The sequence below is a fragment of the Athene noctua genome, chromosome 12 (genome assembly GCF_965140245.1).
Source record: "Athene noctua chromosome 12, bAthNoc1.hap1.1, whole genome shotgun sequence".
Classification (NCBI taxonomy): Eukaryota; Metazoa; Chordata; class Aves; order Strigiformes; family Strigidae; genus Athene; species Athene noctua.
This window is the reverse complement of record NC_134048.1, coordinates 3498257-3517896: the sequence shown is the minus strand read 5'-3', so window position 1 is coordinate 3517896 and position 19640 is coordinate 3498257. Positions and strand designations below refer to the sequence as shown.

At 52.6% G+C, this 19640-nt stretch overlaps 2 protein-coding genes across 3 annotated transcripts; one reads left to right on the top strand and one right to left on the bottom strand.

Moving 5' to 3' along the window:
• Positions 1 to 3579: 3579 nt before the first annotated feature.
• Positions 3580 to 13802, bottom strand: ZMAT2 (zinc finger matrin-type 2). Its single transcript, XM_074916354.1, has 6 exons — positions 13691 to 13802; positions 10636 to 10729; positions 10027 to 10150; positions 8810 to 8883; positions 5948 to 6093; positions 3580 to 4423 (listed from the first exon to the last, which is right to left on the bottom strand). Exons 1-6 carry the CDS (start codon positions 13706 to 13708, stop codon positions 4280 to 4282), a joined length of 600 nt encoding a protein of 199 aa, XP_074772455.1. The 5' UTR covers positions 13709 to 13802; the 3' UTR covers positions 3580 to 4279.
• A 67-nt stretch (positions 13803 to 13869) lies between these two features.
• LOC141965057 (histidine--tRNA ligase, cytoplasmic-like) lies at positions 13870 to 19526 on the top strand. Of its 2 annotated transcripts, XM_074916146.1 has the most exons (13): positions 13871 to 13941; positions 14014 to 14079; positions 14174 to 14293; positions 14765 to 14860; positions 15583 to 15708; positions 15866 to 15973; positions 16150 to 16248; positions 16569 to 16662; positions 16818 to 16945; positions 17023 to 17265; positions 18053 to 18169; positions 18456 to 18602; positions 18851 to 19526. In XM_074916146.1, the coding sequence occupies exons 1-13, from the start codon at positions 13885 to 13887 to the stop codon at positions 18905 to 18907; spliced, it is 1458 nt and encodes a 485-aa protein (XP_074772247.1). In that variant the 5' UTR covers positions 13871 to 13884; the 3' UTR covers positions 18908 to 19526. The 2 variants fall into 2 exon arrangements, with proteins under 2 accessions (XP_074772246.1, XP_074772247.1); XM_074916145.1 differs by having other exon boundaries at positions 13870 to 14079.
• The last annotated feature ends 114 nt before the right edge of the window (positions 19527 to 19640 follow it).

Below are 19640 nucleotides of genomic sequence, written 5' to 3'. Positions count from 1 at the left end.
CCTCGCTGCGGCAGCAGATCTGACAGGGATCAGGAGCCACCAGGCTGTCTCCTTCCTCCCAGTTTGGAGCACTCAAGCACCATTTGTTTTCCCTCAGCCCCATCTGTGAGCTGACCTGGCTCAGCCCTGAATATTGAGCGTGTGGAGATTGGCCCAACTTTCCAAGGTCTCCAGGCCAAGCATGACTTTGCTGTAGGTGTCCCTCGCTCCTCTCTTGGCTCTTTTTTAAAAAAATGGGTGAGTTTCCCATCCAACTCCAGATGGGAAGCGAACACCTCCCAGTCCAGGGACTCCCCCAGCAAGTCTTTACCTTTTCCTACCCTGGCCTCCCATCTCTTCCTGCTCCCTTCTGCAGAAACACCAGCTCCAAACAGGGGTTGGACCTTTGCTCTTGCACAGATCAGGCTCTGCCCTGGGGACCCTTTGTCCCCCCACCTGAGGAAAGCAGGACAGGTTACAGATAGGGCCCAGGGTTGGCTGATCAGGGTGGCACTTAGTAAACAGCGTATCCATAGAGCTGGGGGCAGCAATACTGGCTCCAGGGTTGTGTGGGATGGTGCCACAGCAGCAGGTTGTCTGACAGGGTGTGGGGGACCCTGGAGCCTTGCAGCCTGTCCACAGCAGAGCAGAGGATTGGTGGTACATCCTCTGCACCAGGTCAAAGCGAAGCAGGAGGGGGGGCTTCCAGGGATATTGCCTGTGGATGTTGTTTAGCTTAATGATGGCAAATGGCAAGAACGGCTGCCTAACTGGGGCAGCAGTAGCTTATGGCCTGAGCAGTGGGAGGACTGGAGCTCCTGCCAAGCTCTTAAACCTCTCTTTTGGGAGGGCAGGATGTAAAACTGGTGTGAACAGCTAAAAAGCTGTGTCTTTTTGCTCATAAAGTACTGAAGCAGGTAACGATTCGACTGGCCAAGGCCAAGGGGCCCCTTCTTCTCCAGAATCACCCCAGGTCCCTGATCCCAGTCATTTTACTGGGACGGTGGGAATGCTGGGCTGGATCTGGCTGCTGCTGCTCTAGTCCTGAGCAGGACCTGAAGAAAGGGAGGGGAAGGTGGGCCCAGGGTTGAGGGGGTGCCCAGCAGCCTTCCAGGTCCCTCTGAAGGAAGGGGAACAGCAGTGGGGTGTTGGTGCTGAGCCTCTCCACAGGACTTCAGCCCTCCCTCCCAGAATGAAGACAGGAAAAATTGCTGGGAGAGAAGAAGCAGTGGGGGCAAGATGGATTTGTGTTTTCTCTAGGGTCTGCTGTGATGCCTGAGTGCTCCTCCGAACACTGCCATCAATAGTTAATGGGATGGAGCCGCAGTAGTCCATCTCAGGCTGGGATGGGGAAAGGGGGGCAGGCAGGTCTGTCCTCCCCCACCTCCTCAGAGCTGTGTGCTGTGAGGAACTGCTCTGTGGCCAGGGCAGAACCTTGCACCCTCCGCTGAGAGCAAGCACCAAGCTGGCTCCAGGCACCTCAAAACACTTTCATGGTGAGACCAGGCAGGATCCCGCAGCCTGGATGTGACAACCAGGAAAAACACCCCTCCTTTCTCCACCAGATCCCAGTTTTAACTTGCAGAAGAGCTTTGTCCCCTTTTGGCAAGAGCAAAGTGAGAATCAGCAGGCACAGAGCACCCCAGCCCTGCTTGCCAGTGGGGGGAAACAGGAAGGAGAGCTGCCGAGCCAGGGCCTCCCTCCTTCCTATTAAAACCCCAACCCTGACCCACACAGGCAAATCCAGCGCCAGCAGCTTTACAATTCAGCATGGAGATGGCAAGTGCTAATCACAGAGAACCACTGCTCCAGCACAGGGGGTGGGGTGGCAATGGGTAAAGGGTTAACACCCCACAGCAGCACTAAGCAGCAGCGGGAGCGAAGGGTTAACGCGGTGGGTGCAGGGAACGTTATCTGTCTCTTCTCTAAATATTATTTCCTCCCGTGAAACCAGCTTTTCATCCTTGGCTAGAGACAGCTCCCGCTGCTGGGAATCCAGCAGGAGCTGGTATCTGCTGCCGCACACACCAGCGCTCCCAGCAAGCGGCCGAGACAAAGAGCCGCTCCCCCGGCGAGAGCAGCCCTGGTGCTGGGATCAGGCGGCTGCGCCCAGGTGATGGTGCCGGGCCTCGAGTCCAGAGGATGCAGATGGCCTTGGGATGGAGCTTGGGTATGACAGGCTTTTTCCCAAAGAGGAATTTTGTTAATGAAAGCCGCCATCCACCCCGCTGTACCACTGAGGGCATTTCTCCCCACCTTCCAGGGACCAAGAGCAGCGGGCAGAGACGGGCAGGGCACTGGGACAGGCTGGGGCTGGGAGGTCACACAACCCCAGCCAACTCCCTGGGAAGGTTTTTCCGCGGCTGCCCATTTCACACCTGACCCCTTGGGTGCACCAGGATGGACAAGAGCGGCAGGATACTCCATGGGGAAACCAAGGCAGCAGCTGCTGGCTCCAAAGTCACAACCTGGGGAAGAAGGATGGTGCAGGACAGCCTCTGCCCCTTCCCCAGAAGCACAAACCAAATTCAGGCTGCAGCGAGGGTCTGGTTGTCTGCAGAGCTGGTGGCTGGGATAAAATGGCTGCTGCTAAATCCTCTCTGAAACATCCTAAACTTTTAATGCATATGAAACCACGACAGCATCCCTTTTGCACCCCAGAGGGCACAAAGGCACCGAGCCACGTGCCGCAGTCTGAACAGCGCTCGGTACGTGGCTGGAATGAAAGTCGCCCCTCCAGCCCGTGTGCTCAGAGAGCATTTGCTGAAGTCAAAGGATTGCCAAGTTAAAAGGGTCAAACCTCCAAGGACGGTTGTTATCTGACTGGCTATATATCATTTCAATAGCATCTTCAACAGGGATTATAATCTGAATTGAAGCGGAAAGACCTGAGGCAATGAAGCTGTCAGCACTCTAAGATTAAGGAATTAAAACAGCAGCACAACATTACAGGATTTGTTCTAGATGTATTATAAAGAGCTGGCTAAATACACTGCAGCCTTCCTCAGGTCGGAAATTTCATACACATGCAGAGAAGGGCAAAAGCAAGGATTTCATCAATATACATAAAAAGAGAGGAGAGCGAGACAGAACTATGAAAACCCAGCCACGCAAACTATAAATCCTAACTGCAGATGGAAATGAGTCACACAAGGTTGGACTGAGGTAAATAAAAGCAGAAATGAAGTGGATTTAGGGGAGGGCAGAGTTGAAAAGACACTGATAGCCAGTAGACAGGAAAAAATGGCCCTTAATATACTAAGGTCGGTAAATTCTGGAACGCAGCCCAGCCTGCTCTTGGATTGCTTGATGGAAATGTAGGTCTCCAGTCCTGTCCTCCCTTACCCCTTCCCATGTTCTTACACCCATCTCCAGAATTACTTTTAAAAGCCAAGAATGACGGCATAGGGCTAAAAAGCCAAGAATGACGGCACAGGGCAGCTGAGCCAAGAGAGAGGGGGACACAAGCCTTGCCTTTGCCTCTGTCAAGGTCCCCAAGCGGCCACCACCAGCTCTGCACAGCTTGGGAGACAGCAGCAGCTCTTCTCGGTGGGAGGCAGCAGCTCTCAAAATAAAGAAGGAATCAAACTCCCACCAAAGGACCCATTAAAACGATCCATTTATTTCTGGCAAATTGCACACACCTTTCTTTCATTCGCTCGATCCTAGATCAGTTATGGGGAGGAATTTTTCCCCCTGTCTTAAAGATATCAAAGTTATGGGACGAAACACAAAGCAGGGAAATACCCCTTGCAGATAAAATACACAGGAAAGTTGTGGTGACCCAGACTCCATGCAGCCACCAGCTCTGCTCAGCACAAGCCATAAAGATACAGGTTGTACCGCTCAACACCGCTCGCTGCAGCACATCTCCTCAGTTTAAAAATGAAAGGGGATCACCCCCTACATCTCAAATACACAGCGCAGTTGACATAGAACAGCTACGGCCTGGAACAACAACACCTGGTTGACAACTAGATTAATCCTGAACCAGGCCATCTGTACAGAACTGCTGCGCTTTATTGACACAAAAACGTACCCAGCAGAACACTTCCCTGCACACACAAGGCCACAGAGCAGTGATGAGCAGCCAGATCTAGGACACAGAAGGAGATGGGAAGCTAATGACAGGCGGAGCTTGTTCTGCAGCACAGGTAGAGCATGGATCGCTTTTTGACTCCTCCAGCCAATTTCTACTGGGAGATTTACATACAGGTCCTCAATCAAGTCTTTTAAAAGTTATCCAGAGTCCCCTGGGTAAAAACAATCTGTTTCAAGAAAGAGGAGAGTCCAGAGCTGCTCAGTGATTCTTTTTGGTTGAGCCGAAACCAGAGAAACCCATCACAGCTGCCATTTCATCATCCTCTTCAAATGTCAGATCTTCCTCTGCCCGCCTTTTCTTCTCTCTCTGCTTCTCCTTCTTGTAGGCTTTGGCCTTCTCCTCCTGCAGCAAGGGACAGAACAGCAAAATAATCTGAACCTTCTGAGCTGAGTAAGCTTTTGAGATACCAGGCACTGCACAGTTAACCCAAGTCTTACCAACAGCACCCATAGTTGTGTCTGAGGAAATAAAACAACCAGCAGAAATCCCGGCTGCCTCCTCCTCCGAGGCTTACCCACTGTCTCCAAACCACCCCACCTACCACTCCAAGAGCAGAGTAAGACACACAAGATGTAGCCAAAAAGAAGTGTTACGAAACTCTCTCTTCTGAACAAACATCAGAAGTTTCATCTGGAGTCAATGCTGGGGCAAGAAGGAGCTGTTTTTAAAGCAGGAGGCCCTTCCCTCATATGATGCCCCGTTCCAGTGACTGGGATTGCTGAACGTTGCTGCCTGTTGGCTTTCAGCCTGGCAGAGTGACAGCTGCTCACTGAAGCAGAAGCTGAAGCTCTGAGCAGCTTTGGGGGGTTTTGGCATCAAAGAGTTTGCACTGTTCTAATCAAAGTGTTTTGCTCTGCAAGGATCACAAACTCTGGAATGGTGCCAGGTTTGTACCAGGCGACACAGAAGCATGGCTTCAGCTCCCAACTTAGCAACTGCTCCTGCCATTCCCATCACCGTCCACTGCGCCGCAGCTACTGAAGACAGCCGTGCCCTGAAGAAAGCTACACCAACAGTTGCTGCCAATTTCTTTGTCACCATACATTGACTGGCAGCAGCTTTTCAACGCACAGCACTCTCCACACTGCTGGGGCACCTGTCTCCTACCTCCTCCAAACAGATCAGGCTCGGCAGCACCAAAGCCTGCTCAAGAGCTGAGCACAGGACTGCTCCGTGTGCAGCCCAACAGAGCACCCCTACAGGGAAGCAAGGCTCAGGCGCAGGGAGACTCAAACAGGCAGCAATTTTTACTGTTTGGTTGTTATGTGACTGCTGATGGAGGTGAAGCATTCATAGAAGCTCAACTGTTAGAGCTTTGTCAGGTTTGCAAATAAACTTAATCTTCATGTCAGGGGACCGACACCTAAACCCAGGATTGAGAGGAATCTGCTCTTTCACTGGCTCCACACACATCTCATCCCACAGCACACCACTCAAAGCCCTTCCACGCTCGGGGAGGCCACACAGAAGCAATATGTCCCATGGAGAAGGATCCCAGCAACCCTAAGAACCATGGATAATAAGGGACAAAGACACAGATCTGCTAATCAGAGCACACAAGTTCAAACACTACTAATGGGAGACAAAAACTGGGTGTGTTGTCAGGTTTGTGCTGCTCTCAGTGGAAACCTGAAGCATCAAAAGTTACACAGAAAGAGGGGAAAAGGGTTTCCAGGGACAGCAGCAGCAAACTTTTTAGAAAGCAGACAAAAAAGAAACAAAACCCATTCATAGCAGCAGACACGAAGTCCATGCTACCAAGAACAAGGCTTCTGTGGAACAAGATTAGGAACCAGGATTGATTTCCTCACAAAACACATTTCTGGGAAGGGGGACTTTGCTTCATCAGTTGTTGCCCAGACTCACCTCCTCGCGGAGTTCCTTCATCCTCTCCTCAAAGTCATAGTCCTTCTGCTTCTCCTCCATCTTCTTCTTGTTCACCTCAAAGCGTTTCTTCACCTGGTCCAGCGTGGAGCGCTCCACTCGCATGGACATGCCCAGGTTTCTCTGGTCTAGAAAACAAGAGGGGAGTCAGCCATGTTCAGCAATACTCACAGCCTTTGACAGTCTACATATAGTCCCTGTCCCTGATCCCAATTTAAGTATTCCAGCACAGCAGCCTCCTCCTGCCTGTCACCGGTCCCCTCAAAGCAGCTTCCAGGGCCAGACTACACTCACACACAAGGCCATTCGCCCTCAAGGCTCAGTGCTTCAAGCTGAGGAAAGCGCAGGGACTCGCAGGCCACCCATGCCTCAAAGCACAGGCAGTGGCACTGCTCCCGTCTCCTGAGAGTCGGAGCCCGGTACAGCCCAGTCAGGGGCCCCTGCCACGCCACGTCTCACTGCGGCCGTGCCAGGTAACCCAGAGCCAGCCTGGGGAGGTGACACAGCAGTGACTCCTCCTGCAGAGAGGGACACGCTGTCTGTCCTCATCTGGTCCCGTAATTCCTACAGACTGGGATGCCTTAGAGTTGGGCTTGTTCAGGCTGGAAAAGAGAAGGTTCCTGGGAGACCTCATAGTGGCCTTCCAGTACCTGAAGGGTGCCCACAAGAAGGCTGGGAGGGACTTTTTACAAGGGACTGTAATGATAGGACGAGGGGTAACGGGTGAAAGCTGAGGGAGGGGAGGTTTAGATTAAATATAAGGAAGAAGTTTTTTACTGTGAGGGTGGTGAGGCACTGGAACAGGTTGCCCAAGGGGGTTGTGGATGCTCCATCCCTGGAAGTGTTCAGACCCAGGTTGGATGAAGCCTTGAGCAACCTGATCTAGTGGGAGGTGTCCCTGCCCAGGGCAGGGGGGTTGGAACCAGATGATCTTTGAGGTCCCTTGCAACTCAAAACATTCTATGATTCTATGATTCTCTGTCTGAGGGGATGAGCTGTAGGAGGTCATCATAACACAAATCAGGCAGTGACTATGACAATCTGTACATTACTTGTAACAAGAAAGAGGATACAGCCAATTCTTTTATGATTCCCTATTAGGATGCTCCCCATCACGTTGGTGTTCTGATGCTTCAGGAAACTGAACCTTGGAACAGTGATTTAAAAAAAAAAAAAGTTGGAGTGTTGAAAAAGGAGCCAGAAACTGACAGGCTTGCATGTCTCAGCTGTGGGAGAAGCTAAACAAGACATCAGTGGCACTCAGCTAGAGATCCTGATTACACAGGACATTTTTAGCTAAAGCAGAGACATGAAATATTAAGCCAGGCCCCTGATTCAGCAGCTCTTTAGAGCAGATTCCCAGGTTTCCACTCATGAGTAAGCCAATGTCTCCGACCCGCCCTGTCTGGTGGATCCAAACAGCCTGGTGACTCCAGCAGCCATGCACGGCATTGTCCCAGGGACGCAGCAGCACTTGGAAGCTCAAACTACACACCAGGAACTAGTAAGAGAGCTGTCAAGAACAAGCAGATTTCAGCCAGATTTATGGCCTGGATCAAAAGCTCCCAAACTTACTCTGTAAATCATATTGTACCGAAGAGCTGTGTGGCATCAGCCACTTCCAAGCCCCAGCTCAACCAACCCTTCATCTCAGGCCTATACACAAAGTCATGCCAGGATTTTTGTTTCCAGATTCTCTCACATGGACTTCTCACTAATCTCCCAACATGTCAAACGTGGCACTTCAGCATCCTCCTCTCACGCCCATAAAAGCACAGGGGTTTAACACACTGGGTTTTCTTTTCTTAGCTATAGAAAACTGGCCCTCAGCTCCTCTTCTGAACCCCCCATTCATCAAAGCTTCAAACACCAACTGCGCAGGTCTGGATCACATTCACTGCTGCCTTTTTGTAAAGGGGCCATTTGTCGACTTGTACAGGGAGCTAAAACCACCTCCAGGGGCAGAAGAACACGGTAAGAGCGTCTCAGCGTGTCCTGCTGCTCCTTTACTTTCTCCACTTTCCCCACTCTCTGAACACATCAAGAAGCAGCAATGCCCACAGCTGTGGAATGAGGAATTGTTCAACAAGGGTACAGTCCTCTTCTTCAAGTTAAACATAGTAAGGGAACAGACTGATAAATGGGGAATTCTTTTCTCTTGTCTTTATCTTGGCCTAAATTAACTACACCATTCGTTTACGGCAATGGAGAGAAGAACCAGAGATAGGTAGAGGACAATAAAACCACCACACTGCTGGACCCAACTCTGGGGTCAAACTGACCCACTCCTGTCTCCGCTCATCCTCAGCAAACCACAGCCTCCATCCGTGTAAACTCTGATCCATACTCTGCAGTTCAGGGATCAGCTAGTTTTGAGCTTCACACTCAACTTCTACAAAAAGAAGCTTCCGATCCAAAAAGGGGCTAGTCCATATCTTTTACTTATCTAAAAATTTATTTCAAGTATCGGTGCTGTGTAAAAAAGCTCCTCTCCAGATTTTTGGAGGAGACATTAGGATTTGCTGACCCTGGGCTTCTCGCAGAGTAGACACTCTGAGTGGGCAAAATACGTCCCCCTAACCAGAGGAAACTCATTACTATTTCTTCTGGGTTTATTCCATGAAAACAGTCCAGCACCCTGGAAGGTGCCAGCACATAAAGGCAGCACCTCCACAGCTCTCATGAGCAACCACTGCCTCCATCCTGATCTCTTAAGCACACTTTGATCCACGTGTAAGTGTTCAGCCCTCAGACAGTGGTGAGGCATGAAGGGAACAGCCCAGAGTTCTGCAGCAGCCCTTCAATTCAACGAACCCTCCAACAAGGCAGAAAAGTTATCCTTACGTTTTTTGCCATTGATGTGATCCAAGAAGTTAATGGAGTCTTTCACCACGCAGTCGCATACGTTACAGTAGTATCTGGCAGAAGAGAGAGAAATAATTCACTCCAAAGCATGAGACAAACTTCATATCACACAACAGCTGCTTAAGATAATCTATAATGTGAAATCTGCATATGTCACTTGGGATACGGGTCCTTTCTCCAGGGCAAGAGGGAAGCTGCTTCCATTGCAGAGCACCCTGGTGAAAAGAAGCGTGCAAGGGCACATCCCAGATCGACAGAGCTGCCCGGGTTAACACTGGAGGTACCGACCCTTACGCTGACACCACTCTGACAGATGACAAAAACTGAATTACGAGCTGATCTGTAACACCTCAGCCACAGCATCTTCCTCTTCCAGTCACAACCAGCAGGGTGGGATGAACACTGTGACACTGCAGGGCTCGGCTGCCCTCCCCCGAGGCAGGACTGGCCACGCAGCCCAGGTTTCCAGCCTGCAGCCTGCTGAAGGCTCTGACCTGGCTGCAAGATAAGTCCTCCCATCCCCATCACCTTGCAGCAGCAACTCCCTGTTCCATACAGCAGCACTTGCTGCCCACCTTAAGAGCTGTGGCAAAAACCCAGCCAGGGCCTGCACTTCCACCCCTGGATGCTGCTCGGGGCTGCGCATCCCCCTGGCACTGCTGGCTGTGATGGTGAGACACTAATAGACTTACTCTTACGATGGCACAAAGTTAATTTATTCTTTTCAACCTCTCAGTGGCTAAGGATGAACTAAGAATCCTTTCAGATCATTTGGCCAAACACGATCCACACAAACAGTGGTCAAATACTGTTCCGATGGACAGGTATTTGGATGTTTCTCACATTCTCAGTGCACAGAAACTCAAATCAAGAGCAGGTAGGGTCTCACTGCAAGCAGGTCTCCTGGCTAACAAAACCCAAGCGGGCAGCAGAGATCTGCCTCAGTTGTTTCTACAGGTGGGCAAAACAACACTGATATCAAATAATAATGTCAGAAAGGGCTCAGCCTGCTGCAACTCTTCCACATATCACCCCAGATGACCCAGTTTTGGTGTAATACAGTGCAGCACCACCACACCAGGCTCAAAACGCAGGAGCAAATCACCACCTGGTGCACCGTAAGGGCTCACTGCTGCATCAGCCCCCTGATCTCACCAGCACAACCCGGAGACTCCAACAAAGAGACCACAACCTACCCTCCCATCTCTGACTGCGGGGTAGTTTTGGTGATGACAATGGTTTTCCCCAGCTTCGATTCCAGATCCACTTTGTAGTCTCGGTGCCGCAGAAGTTCCCTTTTGACAGGCTGAGCTGGTTTGCCTAGGATATATGCAAAAACCCAAACTTTATCAGAAAAGGTCAAACTTGATGCACTGGATTTCACATTGCCCTTGATGAAGAGGGGCCTGTTGGGAACCTGGGAACTACCTGATTCATGCAGAAATTGCACCTTCTTTTTTAAAAAAATTTCCTCCTCACTACTTCGTGGTTCCTATTAGGACCAGGTATCTTCAGCTCTGACTTGGGTCATATTCTGAGATCTCCTTGTTTCTAGGGGCTGATTGTTCCTCTCCCTCCCCAAAGAACACACAGACAGAGGCAAAGGTTCTCAGTAATTACTTTTGTCAAAAAACCACATTCAGTGGCAAGCAAAGGAATAAGGATCGGAGCAAGCCAGCCTTGAATTACTGCTATTTCCCTCTGGGATCTCACTTCTAGCTGCTCTCTTCCTCTCAGACTCAAAGGGTTTGAGTGACTCACTGCCAAATGAGCAAAAGCTTGCCTGGAGTCAGTACACTACGCACCATCTTTCTTTTCTCTCTCTTCTGTGAGCCTCTTCTCTGCAAGTTTCTCATATTCATCTTTGTCCCACTTTCGGCGGAAGTCCAAGTTCTTAGTCTGAGAAGGAAACAAAGTGTATTAACATTTATTATACAGTTTGACTAGCTCTGAGGGGAGACTGGGGAAAGAAGTAGAATCACTTGGCCTGTGAGGCTACAGCAGTAAATTAGGGGCACTACATTTTATCCCCATGTCCTCTGTCTTCATATCTAGGAATTACGGATGTATCTTAAGATAATAACACTCAGCATGACTATATCTACTTCTTCTAGAAGGATTTCTGAGAAAAGTAGTGAGTTTATCTTAAGAGCTCCTGAGATGATCACTCAGGCTTTCGCTTTGAAAAACAGACACAAATGGGATTTAAACCCATTGATCTCAGACCTCAGAAGTGCCACCTGACAAACACAGCACAATCATTAGCAGGTTAAACATACTTCTTCCAAAAGTTAGTTAAATCCAAGTTGCAAATATCAGACGAGGAAGCTGTGAAACACAACACAAGCTATAAAGAGTTTGATTAAAATGCAGGAGTACGGACGGCTGTGTATACTTGCTCTCAAAGAGATGAGCAGTATGTCTGTGCATTACAGGAATCAAAGCACTGTTTGCTACGAAATCATAGGAATCCGTATGGGTTTTTCAAGCGAGACACATGTACAAGCAAACCAGAAAAAAATCCAAAACACCTATCTGTCAAAGAAGGGCGTGGAGACACCAGGGAAGCACCTGTACAAAATTCATAGTGAGCTGTCCCACTCCTGCAGCTTCACACTGCAGGGAAGGGAAGAAACACCTCTGAGGCAGACTGGCCCTTTGTCAGCTCCCCAGAGCACTCTACACTGACAGCAACCAGATAAGTTGCAGGAAGAAAAGCTGAATTCAGGTGAAGTTGGCACTGAAGAACATAAAACCTATTCTTTTTAGGGGGGATTTTTACCTAGTCACCAATGCTGAGGGCAGAAGTGACTGGACAAGAACCCCATTTCCATTCAACTCTACTCTCACCAGACCAGCACAGCCTCTTCCCAGTGTCTGTCCCGCGCGCAGTTAAGGCCCCTGCACCTGCTAACGGTCACGGCTTATAACTCAGACGCTTTGTTTTCTTGAGAGCTCTCGTTTGGTTAGAAAGATGCATTTCACTTGGTACAGCAGTGAGAGGCTCTCAGTTTCATATTAAAAAAAGGACGGATGTATTTTAAAACACCTCTGGGAGAGAAGGAACCCTACACACCCCACCGCCATCTCCGCTCAGCCAAATCAAGAATCCAATCACAATCCAAAGGAAATAAATCCCATTTGAAGCTATAGCAGCAGCATAGTCATTTAACGTTTTCTCCTCTGGCAATCCTTCAAATGGAACGAACAACTACTGATAGGAATGAAAATGCCTTAGGGAGGCGTAGAAAAATTCTCATTTATTCCCAGAGCTTCTTAAGCGGTTTAAGCATGTCATAACAGGTTTTATTAACCACCCTGAGCAAAAGAAAAGAAAATATCACCGAGTGTAAATTAACGTTTGGGGGTATTTTCCACAATCTAGACTCTCCTGCATACCAGCACATTATCACAAATCATAGCTGGTGGGAGCCCAGGGAGGAGGCGATTTATTTGCTGCTTCACTCTCCTGTTGTAATAAAAGGGAAGGAGTCTTTCGCAGCTCTTTTACTAATCTCCCTCATTCAGGCACCGAGAAAGAAATTAAACCCAACTGTGAAACAAGATCTTGGCTAGACATTATCTGAAGGAACTTTCCTTAATTTGTCTGGTGGAGGCAGGGGTGGCTGCAAACCCTAAAATATCTAAGAAGTGCTTTGAGAGACAATTTTTGAAATAAGTAACAACAGTTAAAAACCAGAACTGCCCCATAACCTCCTGATCCTTGTGGAGACAGACACTGAATGATCTGCCCAGTATCAGCATCAAAGCCTACAAAATACAGGAGTCTCAGGTCTGGCTCAACCTAACAGGAACACAACCGCCTGCAGTTGAGAATAAAGCACAGGCCCCATCTCACTCCTAGGCAGACATCCTGCTCTTAACCTCTCTCAGCAAGTAGCTTCAGGTGAAGGAAAGATCAGCCAAGAAAGCAGAAAAACGCAGCCCCTCTGGTGCTGACAGCTGTCTGGGGTATTACTGGAGGGGTTTAAACCAGTCTGGTTTCCCCATTCAGGCTACACCAATGACATCCACCTCACTCATCCAATCTCAGCATTCCCAACACCAAATCCTGCGGCAGAAAGACACTGCTGCCACGCTACACGAACCAAGCAACACCAATAAAATAATCAAGTTACACAGGAGTCATCAGAGACTCCAGAATCACTGTCACAGAAAGGCTGGTTTCTCCATGCAGGACAGATATCAGCAAGCAGGAACTTCAGCAGGACAGCATGACAGCCAACTGGGAAACAGGCAACCCTTTCCCAGAGGAGCTGAGAAGCAACAGGGCATGACAAGAGAGGGAACAGAAGGAGCGAGCTGCCTGCACTGCCACTGCCCAGTCCCAAGAGGCCCCTGGGATGGGCTGGTCTCCCCCGGGGAGCTGAAGGTGGGTGGGCACCCTCAGCGCAGGAGCTGGGGCAGGTTCGGATCTCCTCACACCGCCTAGTTGAAATAGGGCCTCCCACGGGGGAAGACTGGCCCTAGGAAGGGAATATGAGGGTGGGGTCCACCCCCTTTCTAGCCCTGAAAGCATCAGCGCCTCTCAAGCGACCCCAAATCTCCCACCACCCCCACACAGAGGGCACAGCGGTGTGCAAAGCAAGGATGGGCCTCCCCACGTGCCCCCACACACCGGGGCATCCCCGGCCCCACCACGTCCCCACCCAAGGAGTCCCTCCCACCGTGGCCTAGCAGCAGGCCCCGAGCGCGGCCTGGCCGCAGTGGGGCAGCCCTGCCTGCCGCTTCTCCCTCCAGAGCGGCCCCAGCCGTCACGGCCCTACCCCCAGCACAGCCCCGGGCCCACCGGGCCAAAGAGAAAGCGACGGGCGCGGGTCCACCGCCGCCAGCACTTACCCCGCTGCCCGACGCCATGTTGAGGGTGCGAGCGACAAGGGAACGGAAACTGTCGCACGGTGGCACCCGGGCCGTAAAGCGAGGCAGTCCGCCCGGGCACCACTGAGTGCCCGCCGCTCAGCCTAGAACGGCGCGAGGCAGCGGTGCCGGGCTATCACGTGATCTGGCCGCTTCCGGGCTCTCCGGGACCGGTCATGCTGCGGCTGCGTGCGCTCGCCGCCGCCGCCGGGTGCACGCTGCCCGCGGGCCCGGTGAGCCGCTCCCGGTCCTGGCTACCCTGTCCGCCGGGGCCGGCCGGTGACCGCGGCCTCCTGTCCCGGCAGGTGCGGGCAGCGGCGGGCTCGGCCGGCGGCGGCGGTGGGCATGTCCCGGCTCTGAAGACGCCCAAGGTAAGGGCAGGGAGCGGGGGCCGTGCCGGCCGTTACCGGGTGTTGTGCCTCCGCTCCGCCCTTGCGCTGACGAGCGCTCTCCGTCCCGGGCCAGGGCACCCGCGACCACTCCCCCGCCCACGTGGTGCTCCGTGATCGGCTCCTCGCCGCCGTGGTGGCCTGCTTCAAGCGGCACGGGGCGGCCGCCATCGACACCCCCGTGCTGGAGCTGCGGGTGAGGAGGCGGCGGGGGGGCCTCGGGGGACAGCGGGAGCCCCCACTTCTCCTTGGTGTGGGGGGTGACCCCCCACTGGGCCTGTGGGACCCCCGTCTGCTCCCCTGGGGGGGCTTTGGGGTCCCCTGCTGCCCCTGTGGGGCTGGGGAGCACCTTTCCCCAGGGCTGAGGGGCAGGTTTGGGGCAGGGCAGGGCTGGGCGATACCCCCGTGTGGGGCATGATGGGGGGGCAGCCGTGATAGTCCCTCTTGGGTCCCTGTTACGTGGGGGGATGGGAACCCTCTCTTCTGCCCCAGGTCAGAGGAGGCTGGAGGGGGGGATGCGTGTTGTGTCCTCCCCACTCTGCTTGACTGGTGGGGCATGGAGGAGGAGGGATGGGCTCTGTGCTCTGTCCCCCATCCCAGGGGGACGCTGCGCCTCAGAGTCACTCTGGTCCTTTGCTGCCCTGACAGCCCTCTTGCCTCTCTCCAGGAGATGCTGATAGGGAGGTACGGGGAGGGTGCGAAGCTCATCTATGAGCTGCAGGACCAGGGAGGGGAGCTGCTGGCCCTGCGCTACGACCTGACCGTATCCTGCACTCGCCCTGTGGCTGTTGCGGGGGGGACAGTGGCACACCGAGGTTGCTGCCACCTCCGCCTTGTTGGGTCACCCTTGCCCTGCCTACAGGTCCTATCAGGGTGATGGAAACCCCCTTTCCTGCTGAGCGGTGACACCCCAGTTGGTCTGGCTGTTGTCCGCATGCCCTCACCTCAAACCACCCCACAGCCAGTCCCTTTCTTCCATGGGCTGTAGACAGGCACCAGTATGCTCTACTGTACTGGTTTTACTTCTTCCCAGTTACAGTCCCCTGTGTGCTCCTGTCCTGCCTGTCCCACCTTTCGAGTGCCTCAGTAGTTGTTCTGGGAGAGCAGTAGACTTTGCTGCAGGTACAAAGCAGGTGTCCATCCCAGGCCTTCTCCCCCTCCACATCTCCAAAAAGCTCTCCTCTTCCACATCTGTATGTCTGTGCTGTTTGTTGAATTCTCTCTGATTGCACCATGGGAGGGCAAAATGACCTAGCGAAGGTCTGTGTTTGCGAGGTATTGATGCGCTGTGGTTCAGAAGGGGGTGATGGAGTTGTTCCGGTGTTGGAGGAGCTCAGTGTGGTTCATCGTACTTGTCGTCAGCCTGGGCTGATCTCCCTGGAGATTGGGAAGCAGCTGGCAAAGCAAAAGGGAGACAGTGCAGGCTTCAGCTTTCTGCAGCTCAGGAGATCTCCACGTTCCTGTCCTTAACTCCTCAGCCCCCAGGTGCCTTTTGCTCGCTATTTGGCGATGAACAAGATCACCCACATGAAGCGCTACCATGTTGCTAAGGTGTACAGGCGGGACAACCCGGCCACGACCAGGGGCCGCTACAGGGAGTTCTACCAGTGTGTGAGTGTTGTGGTGGCTGCCGCGCGCCGGGCAGGAGGGCGTGGGGGCCTGGCATGTGTTTTACTGCCTTCAGCTGCCACGGGGCTGTGTGGAGTGCCTTGTGGAACTGAAGCACCTCAGCTGTGCCAGGAGCCTCTGCTGCTTCTTTTGCCCCCAGGATTTTGACATCGCTGGCCAGTTTGACCCAATGATTCCTGATGCTGAGTGCCTGAAGATTGTGCACGAGATCCTGAGTGACCTGCAGCTCGGGGACTTCCTCATTAGGGTGAGATCAGGGCCAAGCGGTTTTCATACCTCTGTGCCTTCCCTTCCCATGGGATAGAGGCGCTGGTGAAAAGGCACGAGGAAATGCCAATAGCTGCAGCTTCCCACACCGCTGGGCAAGAAGAAATGGCAGTGAGGGGATCTCCCCTGAGCTAAGCCTGCCTATCCCGCCCCCAGGTCAGTCATCGACAGATTTTGAATGGTGTGTTCGCTGTCTGTGGCATCCCAGAGAGCAAGTTCATAACTACTTGTTCTACCGTGGACAAGCTGGACAAGGTAAGCATTGTGCTTGTGGGGAGGTTGCTTCCAGTCCTAGGGGGTGGATGTCTTGGGCTGGGCAGCTTCACAGCTGTTCTCATCAGAAAGAGGTTCACAACAGCTAAGTTGTTATTGTTTGTAAAGGGTTTGGGGAGCTCTTGAGCATGGTTAAGAATACAGCCTGGCGTTTACAGCAGTTTCTGTTAACAATTCCTGTGAGACGGATGCGGATCATTAGTGAGATTGCTGACTGCTGTCTTACTGCACGTGTTGTGGGTGCATGGGCTGGTGGATACAGAATGTCCTGCAGCAATGGATGTTATTCTCTCCCCTCGCAGATGCCGTGGGAAGAAGTGAGGAGTGAGATGGTAGGAGAGAAGGGGCTCTCTCCTGAGGCTGCAGATCGCATCGGGGAGTACGTCCAGCTCCACGGTGAGCGCTGCAGGGTCAAGCCCTTGGCCGTGCTCCTCCAGGCCAGGCGGGAGGGCCGGTGACGGAGGGGCACAGGGCAGCACACACGGCTGGCCGGGCCCGTTGTGACGGGGGCTGCTGCAGTGGCAGACCCGAGGCCTGGCTCGTTTCCGCAGGTGGCCTGGACCTGATTGAGCGGCTTCTCCAGGACCCAAAGCTGTCCCAGAACAAGCTGGCCAAGGAGGGGCTGGGGGACATGAAGCTGCTGTTTGAGTACCTCACCCTGTTTGGCATCACGGGGAAGGTGAGGAGGGGCAGAGGCAGGAGGGGGTGCTGCCCTCGTGGCCGGGCAGCCGACGGGGCTCCCCTTGTGTCCTACAGGTCTCTTTCGACTTGAGCCTGGCGCGGGGGCTGGACTATTACACGGGGGTCATCTACGAGGCTGTCCTGCTGCAGCAGGAGAACGACCATGTGGAGGATCCCGTCAGCGTGGGGAGCGTGGCTGGAGGTGGTCGCTATGACGGGCTGGTGGGGATGTTTGATCCCAAGGGACGGAAGGTGCCCTGTGTAGGGGTCAGCATTGGGATCGAGCGGATCTTCTCCATCCTAGAGCGGAGAGTGGCGGTAGGTGTTGCCAGTGGTGCATGGGAAAGGGTTCTAGGAAGCCAACTATCATTTATTACAGAGGTCTACAGCTCCATGGTGTTTTGAGGGGAAAGTATTTTGGGGGGAGGGGGTGGCTCCTCTCATGCCTGAATGTCCATGTGCAGAAGACAGAGCTCTCTTTTGTAGCCCATCAGGGGCAGCTGAGGGCAGTGTTTTGTAGCAGATGCCAAGGAAGTGTTAGAGATGAGTCCTGGCTCTGGACTTTGTGCCCCAGTCACTTTGCTTTTTTCTCTTGCCTGCAAAGTTTTCTGTCTTGGGGACTGTGAGTCGATGAATTCAGTAACATTTGTAGCACTTGCTCTCTGTAATGAGGACCCTGGGAAAGCCTGTCAGGAAATTCATTGCTTTGCATTTAGTTCTGAGTTTGCAACTCATAAAAATTACGAGGCAATGTGTTTGTACCTGAAGAATCAAAGGAGACATTGGAAGGCTGTCCAGGTCCCCTCCAGGAGGGCAGAAGGCCAAGGTCCCACAGGAACAACAGCACATGATTAAGTAGTGTGTTGCCATGCAGATTCTTTGGGGGGACTTATTAAACGTGCCCAGGTTGTCTTATCTGTGCACTCTTTTTGCTTCTGGAAAGTTAGGCCTGCTCAGTAACATTCCCTGAATAGTGATGGTTAGCTTTTAAGTATACTTGTTTTGAGGAGCTAAGTTAAGGTCTGAAGGTAAGGTGAGATGAGCTGTTGCAAGCTGCGGATTCCCTTTGAGCCAGTCACTGCCACAAGTGTGTCTGTCCCTGCAGGTTTCTGGGGAGAAAGTTCGAACGACCGAGACACAAGTGCTCGTGGCCACACCTCATAAACACTTAATCACTGCAAGACTGAAGCTCATCTCTGAGCTATGGGATGCAGGGATCAAGGTAAAGTAAGGACTTGGGCTTGGCAATAGTACGGGTGATGGAGGGAGAGCCTGAAGGGAGCTGTAGCACAGCAAGACCAACATCATTAATTGTATGTCTCTTCAAGATCTGGACCTGACTCAGATCTAGCAAGCAGAGAAGAACAGTCGATAGCACTAAAGGCAACTGCTTGCTGCAAGAATAGTGAGGCAGAGTTTTCTCTGGGGTTTTGGTACTGGCTGTTTTGCTCCAAGATCCATCAGAGCAAATTTTGCATTAATGATTCGCCTTTTCCACTCCCTCCTAGGCAGAGATGCTGTACAAGAAGGATCCTAAACTGCTGAAGCAGCTGCAGTATTGTGAAGACACGGGGATCCCCCTTGCTGCCATTGTAGGAGAGCAAGAGCTGACAGATGGAGTTGTCAAGCTGCGAGATGTCGCAACAAGAGAGGAGGTGAGAATGTCTTTTTACACCAGGTTTCAAAAATATTTCCAAAATCTAGAGATTACTGAAAGGCTTTGGGTTTTTCCTCAGTGATGTTGTTCTTCTGGGGAGCTGTAGCACAGATCTGTCAGGTGACTGCTCCAGAAAACTAGTCACAAACGGCGTTGGTATCAACAGCAAGTCCTTAGGGACAGTTTGAACTGTGCTCTGTTCAGGTTTCCAATGCTGCTACCTCTTCTTCTGTGTTTGCTTTATAGGTTGATATCCCAAGAGAAAAGCTTGTTGATGAGATCAGAAGGCGGCTGGAGCCCTAGGACTCTTCTGGCTAGAGCTGCTTGGCTGAACTGCTGTACAGCTGGAATCCTCCAGTGCCCTTAGCCACTCACTTCCCGCTGAAGTCTGCTCACCATCTGCTAGCCTGAGGCTCAGCTGCCAGGGCTAAGGCAGTGTCAGCACAGGGCAAGGAGCAAGCGGCTATGGACAGTGAATCTGCCAGGTTAACCTTCTGGTTAACTGCTCGGAAGGATGGGTCAAGCCTGTGGATTGCTGATAATGCAGTACCTGTCACTGTACAGCCATTTCCATCCACTGTAGGCGGTCACGGTGGTGGCACAGGCAGATGGATGTGGTGCAGCTCAAGCAGGATCTGGCTGAGCTCCGGAGTGGGGGGGGCAATCTGTGACAGGTTCAGGATATAGGGAGAGGGTGGCAGTGGAAGGCCACCCCCACCCCTCGGAGGGGACCGCGAGGGCCAGTCCTAGTCTGCAGCCAGGCTCTTGCTTCAGGCCTGGGGCCTGGCGGGCTCGGGGCTGCTGGCAGGGGAGCCTGTGCCCGCGGGGAGGGACGCAAGGGGCTGGCGCAGCTGTGAGGGCAGGGTCCGGCAGGGGCGAGCGTGGAGGAGCTCTGTATTTTTATATATTAAAAAACCCCAAACGAAACGAATCACAAAACCTTCCTCTCGGGCATTACTTGAGCTTCGCAGGGCCTGAGGCGCCGCAGTGCGCAGGCGCAGCCCCGCTGCTATGGCAACGCGCGGGGGCGCAGTGC